The sequence below is a fragment of the Heterodontus francisci genome, chromosome 20 (genome assembly GCF_036365525.1).
Source record: "Heterodontus francisci isolate sHetFra1 chromosome 20, sHetFra1.hap1, whole genome shotgun sequence".
Classification (NCBI taxonomy): Eukaryota; Metazoa; Chordata; class Chondrichthyes; order Heterodontiformes; family Heterodontidae; genus Heterodontus; species Heterodontus francisci.
This window is the reverse complement of record NC_090390.1, coordinates 16,306,641-16,318,761: the sequence shown is the minus strand read 5'-3', so window position 1 is coordinate 16,318,761 and position 12,121 is coordinate 16,306,641. Positions and strand designations below refer to the sequence as shown.

Sequence of the window (12,121 nt, the reverse complement as noted above, 5' to 3'; positions counted from 1 at the left end):
CCAGATCAATAATCCAGATCTGGAATTCCTCTAGCTGCTTATACTTTCTGCAGACGTGGTTGCCCTGAATCACATTGGCATGCAAAAGCTCCCACATACCACAGCTGCAACCTAACACCTGTCCTGCCATTGTTACTTATGCTATTAGTTAATTCACTTTAATTACTTAATCACTTTCTTAATTAACTCTCTTGTTGTTTCCTAATCTACTAAACTTAACTAGTATTACCAAATAAAAACCTTACAATTTCTAAAGTTACCTGAGTTTTGAAGGATAAATGATAAAATACTCACCAACCAATTACCTACCGAGGAATCAAAGGAAGAAGATTCACCAGCTGCTGGAGTCTATAAAAGATAGGTAAAGGAGCATCTCTTTCCCCCTCTGCACCAAATTCCCATGTGCAAATTCCTCTGCAGCCCTCATCTGGTAATAATCTCCGGATTACTAGCTGAGCCATGAGCTAATTGGCACAGGGTCAATAAGATTAAAGAGGTAAATACATGGCTCAAAGATTGGTGTGGGAGAAATGGGTTCGAATTCATGGGACATTGGCACCAGTACTGGGGAAGGAGGGAGCTGTTCCAATGGGACGGGCACCACCTGAATCATGCTGGGACCAGAGTCCTGGCAAATCGCATAACTAGCGCTGTAGATAGGGCCTTAAACTAAATAGTGGGGGGGGGATTCAGTTGCATGGAAAATTAGGAAGTCAAAGTTAAAGGAGAAGATAGGAGTGCAGGTTAGTGATGAGGCTGATTGTTACCAAAAAATAAAAGGTAGGGACAGAACGTGTGAACATTATATTGCACCAAGGAATCATAAAAGAGTAGGGAAATTTGATAATAGGACAAACTTAAAAGCTTTGTATCTGAATGCACGAAGCATTTCTTGTTTTTATTTTATATTATATTAGCCAAAGCATTGTTCTGGCTGGGCTTCTTATTAGACTTTTTGTCTCCAGTTCAATCTTCTGGTGTTTCAAATGTAAATTGCAATGGCCATCTTGGCTGCTAGTTTTTTAAAAGTTATTGTAGGTTTTTTTCCCATTAAAATGTAAGTTTTGAAACAATGAAATTAATATTTCCCATTTGGCATATAGGTTTATTCCTGACACAGCTGTACCACACAGAATGAAATACGATGATGGGAGCATTTCATTAAAGGGGTGGAAAGAAAAAGAGAAAAACATACATTCATTCTCAATCTCTCCCCAAATTCACTATTAATCTTAGAATTGTTGCAGCTGGTTATTCTCTGCAACAGCAATGCTGATTTAATTTCCTTTTTTCCTAGTTTTATCTGGGATAGTCATGTGTTGTCAAATGGGTTTAAAGTTTCTTTAGTATAGATTTGTAATATCTTGGAGAGGTGCATCTCATTAAACATGTGGTTGTTGGGGAAGCTGGGGATCTGCAAATTTCCATGATTGGCTCAGGCAGGTTCTCCTGTATGTACAAGCTTTAACCCATCAACTGCTGTTTTTGCAACATATGGCTTTAACCATTTAGGTTCCAGTACCTTGATAATTGTTCTCCCTATAGTGGTAGTGGGCAATAAATTGGTTTTAAGCCCTGAGAAGTATCTGAGACTTCCTCTGCGCCCTTGTTCTTGCTGCATTCTGAAGTGAAATTGTTGGTTTTGATTAGCTTTAGGCTTGGGCCCTGATCATTGGGTTCTTCAGTGGGTAGATCCACCCTGACCTCGTTTTTAGTTTTCTGGCGAGTCATACAAGTGCTGCTCACTTTAGGGCGTTTTTCTTTCCCTTTTCCCTTTACTGCGGAGAGGCTCACTTTGCTAATCATCCCCATGTCCTCTGGGACATTCCTGCTTGCAGGTATCTATCCAGCTTCCACTGCACTCCCCTGCAGTACTTTGACTAGGTGAGGCATCACCTTCACAGTTGGTTTGCCCTTTTGGGAACCTTTCTTGTCCCTGCAGGTTTCTGTAAATGTTTTTAGCAGCCTTGGTAGGATGCTTCTTTGGCCTGTATTTACTTAGGAGAGTGTGGGATCAAATCTTTCCGATATTTCAGAGTTGGCTAACCAGACAGTAGCGCGTTCTATTTGGGAATTCCCTGGGCCCTCCTTTAACCTGTCCTCACTGCCCTCTTCATTCCTTTCCTCCCTAACTTTCTGACAGACCTGTGCTTGTCTGTCCTCTTTTGTTTTCAGCACAGGCCTCTCACTATCCACCAGCACTTTGCTGGACAGTTCCCCAAAAGCCAGTATGGGAATGAGGAGTGCAGGTTTTACTGCAGATTGGGGCTTTCCCACAACCTGGCATGTGTGGCAAGTTTTACAGAACTCCACCACATCTTTGTGGAGTTTTGGCCAGTCAAAACGAGGCTTTGGTTTTTCATACACCGACATGTCCAGCCATTGGAAGCTTGTGGGCCATTCTTAATATTTCCTTACGGTACCTAAGCGGACCACTATCTGGTGAACCACTGTCCACTGTTTGTCCGCAGGTCTGTGAGGAGGTCTCCACTTCCTAATCAGCACCTCATTCTTTAAATAGTAGCACTCAGGGACTCCCTCTGCTTCAGTTTCAATTTGGACAGGCTGTGCTAACAGCTTCTTTAATACTGGGTCGGCTTGTTGAGCCTTAACTAGGGAAGATCTGTTTAACCCATTATATGGGTCCTCTAACTTCCCAAAGACGGGTTCAGATAACCAGACAGTAGGGTCATCTGTCTGCAGTGCCAGTTCAGCCACCTCTGATGTTGCTGGTTTGGCCGTGGACCGAGTCACCACACAGTCAGGGGAAATGCTGGGGACTATCTCCTGCAACTGCCCTGTCTTTCTGACCTCCTTTGGTCTCTCTACCACTACTGGGGAAGCTACCACCTTCACCCGGCCAGTTCATTACCCAGGAGCAGGCTGATCCCTTCCACAGGCAACTGAGGGACAATCCCCACTGTCACTGGTCCCAAAACTAGGTCACACTCCAAGTGCACCCGATTTAAAGGTATAGGCATACTCCGTCCTCTTATACTATTCACTAACACTCTTGCATTCACTGCACTCTCTGGGGGAAAGATCATGCCTTTTCCCAGCAGAAGTGATCTGGTGGCACCTGTATCCCTGAGTATGATGATGGGCTTGCTTGCCTCACTCAAGGGATATGGGGTTACTTTCCCTTAGGATACAAAATCCTCATAACCTTCAGGGATTTTGTTAACTTTTCCCGCACTCACAGCAGTAAGTTTATTGGGTCTTACTGCTGTTGCAGTTAAAGCCACAGCCTAGTCTGCTGTGCTTTCCATCAGGGCCCCTTCTATTGCACTGATCCGGTGTGCCCTGATTAATCCTACAGGTTTTCCCCATAATTTCCAGCAGTCAGCTCGGAGGTGATCTGCCTTGTTATAGTGGAAACATACAGGTGTTTGGGTCTCACTCCTTTCAGCACCATCTTTTTTGGCTTGTGTGTCTAGCTTTCTTTTCTCACCCAGAGCTGTTCGGGCTCCTTTCAACCTCCCACCTTTTATTCTTTTTGGGGTTGTGGGGGTGACGAGTGAGCGGTTTCCCTTGGGGTAAGTACCTATATATGAGACTAAATTCATCAACCAGAACTGCGAGCTGCCTGGCTCTATGAACCTTTTGTTCTTCTACATGGGTTTTAATAGAAAGGGGAAGTGAGTTTTTAAACTCCTCGAAGAATCACTGCTCCGAGGTTTTCATATATGGGCCGTACCTTAAGTGCCCTAAGCCACTGGTCAAAAGCAAGCTGCTTACCTCTTTGAAATGCGAGGTAAGTTTGGTCAGGCTGCTTCCGGAGGGTTTGGAATTTCTGGTGGTACGCTTCCGGTACTAGCTCAAATACTCCGAGGATAGCATTTTTAGTCAACTCATAATCTGATGAACTCTCATCCGACAACAGTGAAAAAACCTCACGGACTTTTCCTGTTAGCTTGCTTTGCAACAACAAAGTCCAGCTGTCAGCCAGCCATTTCAACTGTCTTGCAAACTTTTCAACAGTCACAAAAAATGCTTCCACATCTCTCCTCATTAAACTTTGGAATCAACTGGAAGAATTTTAAGAGCTCAGCACACAGCCCTGAGCTAGGGGTAGCTTCCTCGCTAGCCGTAGCTTCCTCGCTAGCCATGCTTTCACTGGGGTTATGGTTTCGCTCCCTAGTTAATTCAAGCCACCTTAACTCTCTTTCCTCCTTCACCTTCTGGAAAGTTCTTTCTTTTTCCCTCTCTTTTTCCCTCTCTTCCCCCTCAAATTCCAATGCGAGTTTCCTCTGTTTTTTTTATTCGTGCATGGGATGTGGGCATCGCCGGCTAGGCCAGCATTTATTGCCCGTCCCTAATTGCCCTTGAGAAGGCGGTGGTGAGCTGCCTTTTGAACCACTGCAGTCCATGTGGGGTAGGTACAGGAGAGTTGCAGGATTTTGACCCAACGACAGTGAAGGAACGGCGATATAGTTCCAAATCAGGATGGCGTGTGGCTTGGAGAGGAACTTGCAGGTGGTGGTGTTCCCATGCATCTGCTGCCCTTGTCCTTCTAGGTGATAGAGGTCACGAGTTTGGAAGGTGCTGTCTAAGGAGCCTTGGTGAGTTGCTGCATTGCATCTTGTAGATGGTACACACTGCTGCCACTGCGTGTTGGTGGTAGAGGGAGTGAATGTTTTTGGATGGGGTGCCAATGAAGTGGGCTGCTTTGTCCTGGATAGTGTCGAGCTTCTTGAGTGCTGTTGGAGCTGCACACATCCAGGCAAGTGACGTGTGCCTTGTAGATAGTGCACAGACTTTGGGGAGTCAGGAGCTGAGTTACTCGCCGCAGGATTCCTCGCCTCTGAACTGTTCTTGTAGCCATGGTATTAATGTGGGTACTCCAGTTCAGCTTCTGGTCAATGGTAACCCCCAGGATGTTGATAGTGGGGGATTCAGCAATCGTAATGCCATTGAATGTCAAGGGGAGATGGTTAGATTCTCTCTTGTTGGAGATGGTCATTGCCTGGCACTTGTGTGGCACGAATGTTACTTGCCACTTATCAGCCCAAGCCTGGATATTGTCCAGGTCTTTCTGCATTTCTACACGGACTGCTTCAGTATCTGAGGAGTCGCGAATGGCGCTGAACATTGTGCAATCATCAGTGAACATCCCGAATTCTGACCTTTATGATTGAAGGACGGTCATTGATGAAGCAGCTGAAGATGGTTGGGCCTAGGCCACTACCCTGAGGAACTCCTGCAGTGATGTCTTGGGACTGAGATGATTGACCTCCAACAGCCACAGCCATCTTCCTTTGTGCTAGGTATGACTCCAACCAGCGGATCGTTTTCCCCTGATTCCCATTGATTCCAGTTTTGCTAGGGTGTCCTTGATGCCATACTCGGTCGACTGCTGCCATGATCTCAAGGACAGTCACTGTCATCTCATCTCCTGAGGTCAGCTCTTTCATCCATGTTTGAACCAAGGCTGTAATGAGGTCAGGAGCTGAGTGGCCCTGACGGAACCCAAACTGAGTGTCATTGAGCACGTTATTGCTAAGCAAGTGCCACTTGATAGCACTGTTGATGACACCTTCCTTCACTTTACTGATGATTGAGAGTCGACTGATGGGTTGGTAATTGGCCGGGTTGGTCTGCTTTTTGTGTACACATTGCTGGATAGATGCCAGTGTTGTAGCTGTACTGGAACAGCTTGGCTAGAGGCGCGGCAAGTTCTGGAGCACAGGTCTTCAGTACTGTTGCCAGAATGTTGTCAGGGCCCATAGCCCTTGCAGTATCCAGTGCCTTCAGTCATTTCTTGATTTCACGCGGAGTGAAGACTGGCATTTGTGGTGTTGGGGACTTCAGGAGGAGGCCAAGATGGATCATTCACTCGGCACTTCTGGCTGAAGGTTGTTGCAAATGCTTCAGCCTTATCTTTTGCACTGATGTGCTGGGATCCCCCATCATTGCGGAAGGGGATATTTGTGGAGCTATCTCCTCCAGTTAGTTAGTTAATTGTCCACCACCATTCAGAACTGGATGTGTAAGGACTGCAGAGCTTAGACCTGATCAGTTGGTTATGGGATCGCTTAGCTCTGTCTATCGCATGCTGCTTAAGCTGTTAAGCATGCAAGTAGTCTTGGGTTGTAGCTTCACCAGGTTGATACCTCATTTTGATGACTGCCTGGTGCTGCTCCTGGCATGCCCTCCTGCACTCTTCTTTGAACCAGGGTTGGCCCCCCGCTTGATGGTAATGGTAGAGAGGGGATATGCCGGTCCATGAGGTTACACATTGTGGTTGAGTACAATTCTGCTGCTGCTGATAGCCCACAGCGCCTCATGGATACCCAGTTTTGCATTGCTAGATCTGTTCGAAATCTATCCCATTTAGCACTGTGGTAGTGCCACACAACACGATGGGCGGTATCCTCAATGTGAAGACGGGACTTTGTCTCCACAAGAGTGTGCGGTGGTCACTCCTACCAATACTTTCATGGACAGGTGCATCTGCAACAGTCAGATTGGTGAGGACGAGGTCAAGTATATTTTTCCCTCTTTTTGGTTCCTTCACCACCTACCACATACCCAGTTTAGCAGCTATGTCATTTAGGAGGCAGCCAACTCAGTCAGTAGTGGTGCTACTGAGCCACTCTTGGTGATGGACATTGAAGTCTCCCACCCAGAGTGCCTTCTATGCCCTTGCCACCCTCAGTCCTTCCTCCATGTAGTGTTCCACATGGAGGAGTAGTGATTCATCAATTGAGTGGGGTGCGGTAGGTGGTAATCAGCAGGAGGTTTCCTTGCCCATGTTTGACCTGATGCCATGAGACTTCATGGGATCTGGAGTCAATGTTGAGGACTCCCAGGGCAACTCCCTTCTGTTTGTATCCCTGTCATTGTTCTAATTGTATTTTAGCTAACATTACTCTCTCTGTTTCTGACCCTACCTCTATGAATCTTCAGGTTCAAGTGAAATATGGTTGGCCACAAGTCTTAGGATTTCAGATTTTCATGGAAAGTAATCCCAAACTTCCTAGCTAGGCTCTTCAACTCTTCCCATAGATAGGTCCTTTAACTTATGCGAAGTTACTTCACCCTGGCTTGGGAAGGTACTGGCCTCGGATGTGGACATGTTAGTATTCTATCAGTGAAAACCACAAGAAAACCTGTATTGAAATTTATTTTTCATAGGGATCAATCTGGTTTCCCAATTTCAATTTCTCATTTGTCGTTAGGTTACGACCCCGGACTATAGCCCTCAAATTTCTGTTATGGCCAGGTGAGGATGGGGTCTCAGGCTCCCTTCTCGCCCATCCTTTTGTTTCACTGCAACAGGGTTTATTCCTTTTTAAAAATGGTGGTTGTGCTTACCACTCCAGTGACTGTTTTACCTTTTTCCTCTAATGTGATTGAAAAAGAACCAGTCGGACAGGTTCTCTTGAGTTTAAACAAGAAAGAGGTAAGTTTATTATATTTAACACTCTAACTCGATTTAAAAATACTCTACACATTCATGCACACATTTACACAAGACACACACACACACACACACACACACACACACACACACACACACACACACACACACACACACACACACACACACACACACACACACACACACACATCACAGAGGGAAACAGATTTTGTGATTGGATTAAAATCCAGAATAAATGGAATTTAAACACAGTCCATGAATCCAGTAGTCCTCAGCTAAACTGTATTCATGTAATCCTCAGTGGTCAAAGGGCACCTTAGTTGACTTGCTATATTCAGAGTTTTCCTGAAGGCAGAAATCATGAAGTTAATTCTCTTCCCCTGGTTGCTGGCTGTAGTGGACTGTAGGCTTGGGAGGGGTGGGGTTCCTCAGTCACAGACGGTTCTTTTCTTTTGATATTTTCTGGGGAGAGAGAGGGAGACACGGGGGAGCAGCCGCCTTCTTCGCTGCTGCCCACTTGTTCACTGCCTGTCTGATGTCTGTGTCACAAAACTTCTAATGTCTTCAGAGATGAGCAGGCAGTCACATAGTTCTATCAATCCCCTTTGTTTTTAATGAGGTCCAAAGTGTAAAATCCCAAACTCCTCTTAGGTGGGGTTGCCAGTGTACAGCCCCCAGAGGAGCATCTCCACTTGCGAATGCTTCAGGATGACTTTGAATGGCTCGCTAATGAGAATCATCTGGCTAATCTACTCAGTTAGCCAAAGCATTGTTCTGGCTGGGCTTCTTGTTAGAATTTTTGTCTCCAGTTCAAGCTCCTGGTGTTTAAAATGTAAATTGCAGTGGCCATCTTGTCTGCTAGTTTTTTAAAAGTTACTGTAGGTTATTTTTCCCATTAAAAGTCTGATGTAAGTTTCCAACCAATGAGATTAATATTTCCCATTTGGCATATAGGGTTGTTCCTAACAATATTTATTTGATTAGTTAATTTGTTAATCATTTTTAATTGAATCAATTATTAGTTTGACTAATGAATTAGTTTGTCTAGTTTAAGTTACTAATTTATTAAAGTAGTGGGAAGTTACAGTTTCCTAGCTTAGAGACAAAAGAAAAACACTCACTAGCTACTGGAGGTAATGAAATAAAAAGGAACACCTCCTTCCCCCTCTGCACTAAATTCCCACTTGCACCAAATTCCTGACTTTAGTACTCTGTAAATGATGCACTCTTTCACAACTACTCTGTGTCCACACATATTTAAGCAGCCATATGTCTATTTTAGGCAGGTGACTACCTGTTCACTTCCAAACGCACTGGAATATTGCATCAGATGGGCATCAAAGGAGTGGTTCAAGTGCCCCGCTCACCCTGATTTTCAACTACTAACCACCCATTTTTCAGGTGCTAAACTGTCAGTTGAATTTTGCCTCAAAGTCGCTCTTCTATCTCTGAAATGGAACATACTGCTCTGGCAAGGTACTCTCTCTAATTAACCAGCTAAATTATTTTCCCCTCGAAGTACAAATACGTAGAAATGACAGGTAATTATGGTACCTGAATCTGTGAGTATCTGTTTGAGAGGCAGCTGCTCGATTGTGTGCTGCTAGTGATCGTCAATCGTTGAACTAAGACATATTGTACTGGTTTGCTTTAAAGGGTCAATTTTGCAAGGCTGTCCTCTTACTGGAGAGCGTTACTTGATGGGAACATGGATTAGAGAATCATTTGTGGAGTTGGGGGCATCTGATTCATGATTGTTCTTGATTTTCCAGGAATTACATTTAAGCTTTACAAAATTTACCCCATATATGTGTTCATTGTTTAAGATATGATTTGTGCTTTTTGAGTGCATTTAAAATGGTATTTTTTTTCTTTTAGATGTTACGGTGAAGTGTACTTGTGTGGGCAAGGAAGTGGATTTGATTTGTGGGCCATATGGAAGAACATTGTTGCACTTGCTTGCATAACAATAATCTTTCTGACCATAGCATATGCTAATCTTAGGTTTATGAAGAAATTCACATAACACTTCTAAAAATGAGACTGACCATATATTATACTCAAGATCTACAAGAACTATTTCTTACATTGTTACAATGGATAAATATACACTGGGACAAGGTGTTAGGCTTGGCTCACTAGTAGCACTCTCACTTACGAGCCGAAGGTTCTATATTAAAGACCCATTCCAGAGACTTCAGCACATAATCTAGGCTGATAGTTTGGTGCCTATTGAGGGAGTGCTTGACTGTTCGAGGTGTTGTCTTGCAGATGAAATGCTCAATTGCTGCCCTATCTTGCCTCTTACGTGGATGTGGAAGATCCCATGGCACTATTTGAAGAAGAGCAGGGGAGTTGTCCTCGCCAACATTTATCTTTCAGCCAACATAACTGAAAGAAATTATCTAATCATTTATCTCATCACTGTGGGATCTTGCTGTGCGCTCTTTGGCTGCTGTGTTTCCCTTTGTTACATCAGTGACAGCACTTGAAAAGTACTTCATTGGCTGTACAACACTTGGTGATGTCATGAAAGGTACAATGTAATTGTAAGCACATTTTTCTTATATTTTTCTTCACTTTGAGAAATATAAATAAATGACTGGTGTTTTTTGTCTACGAATTTTTATATCTGTGATGGAAATTTATATATACAATTGTATTAGAAATATTAAAATTGAAAGAGAAAGTATTTTGTAACTGTAAGATTGAATGCTGTATTTTGGCAGGAACACTTTAATGTGTTTATTAATTAAAACTGGTGAAGTTGAACAGTTTTAAGAATGTTTTAGTATGCACTAGACATAATTTCTGTGTTACACTCCCAGGGGTAGTCTTGCCCATGCGGAGCACATATTGGAAATTCATGTGTGTGCCACTATATTTTCTCTCCACTAGAATGCATCCTCATAAAATTGGTTTAATTACCTCATGACTTAACAGAGCATCACCCTGGCACATGCACAAATGAAGAAGGTAGAGAAGTAAATTTTACATTTCAGCACTCCTGGGGCACATCATAGAGCAACAACAGCATGTATCAGGAACGAAAACAGAAAATGCTGGAAGTACTCAGCAGATCTGGCAGTATCTATAGAGCAAGAAATAGAGTTAATGTTTCAGGCCTGCGAACATTCATCAGGACCCCTTACGGAGAGAAGAGCAGAATTTCTACAAGGTGGGCATTTCTGGAAGAGAAGTGGCAGTGAATTAAATAGTAAAAATACTGCAGATGGTGGAAATCTGAAATAAAAACAGAAAATTCTGGAAATACTCAGCAGGTCTGGCAGCATTCAGGTCTGTTGCTTGGGATCTGGGCACAGGGATCAATGAGCCTGCTTTATGGAAAAGTCTGTAGACTGCAACTCAACCATGCTGACTTCCCCACTCAGTTTACAATAGGTGCTCAAGAAGTGTGAAGCTCTGCTGGGCACTCTAAATTGTTAAGTTAAAAAAAAAATACAGAAGAATAATTTAACAAAGATAGCTGGGAAACTTCTTTTGCGAAGTTTATAGACTTAGTAAATTTCTGTAACATCATCAGCAAGTTTTTATATGTATTTGTCGTTTGAAGTTTTTACACAAGTAAATTGAAATATTGAACCATTTTTCATGGTAGAACAACAAGCAGGAACAGGAAATGGGGTGAATTTTTCTGTTGTTTTCCATTGCCCGTTCAAGGATTTTCAAATGAAAATGATGGCGGATGTTAAATATGTCCTGAAAAGCAAGTGACATCTGAAGTCACATTTCCTGTCTTAACACCTTAGCAATGCTGGGCGCAGAGCTAGTATGATTCCTGTCTGATCAAAAAATGATGTAAAGCACAGAAGCTACAGCACCATTCGACCTTAGAAGTTATATTTTCAGCTTCTGTACTCTTGGCATGGAACTGTGCCCTGCAAGATTACATATTGGGAAATCATGCATAAGCAGTGTTTGTTTTATTGATTCATGAAAATGAAGTATGGAAAATCACAAGCTACACAAGGCAAATTTTCCAGTTGTTTTCCTGTTGCATACACTTCTCTACCAGGAGTGCAGAAGTGGAAATTAACCATAGACCGTGAGCTTCTGCTGTGTCCAGTTGTGAATCAGATTGGGAACTCAATAAGTTTGAATGGCATAATCTCCTGAGGAAACTTATTGGCACAACAGCACACTGGAACTTGAAGGAATACCAATCAGCATCTTCATTTCCAGAATATGCAGGAAACAATTTCTGAAGGTACTGTCTATCTACAGATAGTAATTCACAAGGAAATTCAACAGTGCATCATTCTCCGTAACAATGTGCTGAATATAGACAGTCCTGATGCACTGGACAGAGATTTTTCTTTTGGTCAGGTTTTTGACACAGACAGAACCTATCAACATGCTTAAGATGACTCAAAACCAAGCAACTGAGAAATCCACACCTACATCCTAACTGCAGAGTGCAAATTCTCATGCTTAGCTGCAAGTTGATAATAGTCAATGGGGATGGGACTCCCTAGAATATGTAAGGGTTTTTTGTGGAACCTAGCCATCAAATTCATGCAGTTTATAACACAGAACACAAAAACAGGAGTACACCATTCGGTCCGTCTAGCCTGTTCCAATATTCAATTTGACCATGATTAGAGTGTAGAACTCGCCACCACAACAATAACAATGACTTGCATTTATATAGCATTTACTCTTGTAAAACTTCCCAAGCACATCACTGGACTGTTATCAAACAAAATTTGGCACTGA

General features: G+C 43.1%; 1 protein-coding gene across 1 annotated transcript in view; it reads left to right on the top strand.

Annotated features, from left to right (window-relative positions):
• The window catches only part of LOC137380846 (broad substrate specificity ATP-binding cassette transporter ABCG2-like), a 208,091-nt gene extending 198,681 nt beyond the window's left edge, over positions 1 to 9,410 (top strand). Inside the window, exon 15 of the mRNA XM_068053258.1 lies at positions 9,263 to 9,410. Within this exon, the coding sequence (XP_067909359.1) occupies positions 9,263 to 9,410 (148 nt within the window). The remainder of the gene's footprint in view (positions 1 to 9,262) is intronic.
• Positions 9,411 to 12,121: the final 2,711 nt, after the last annotated feature.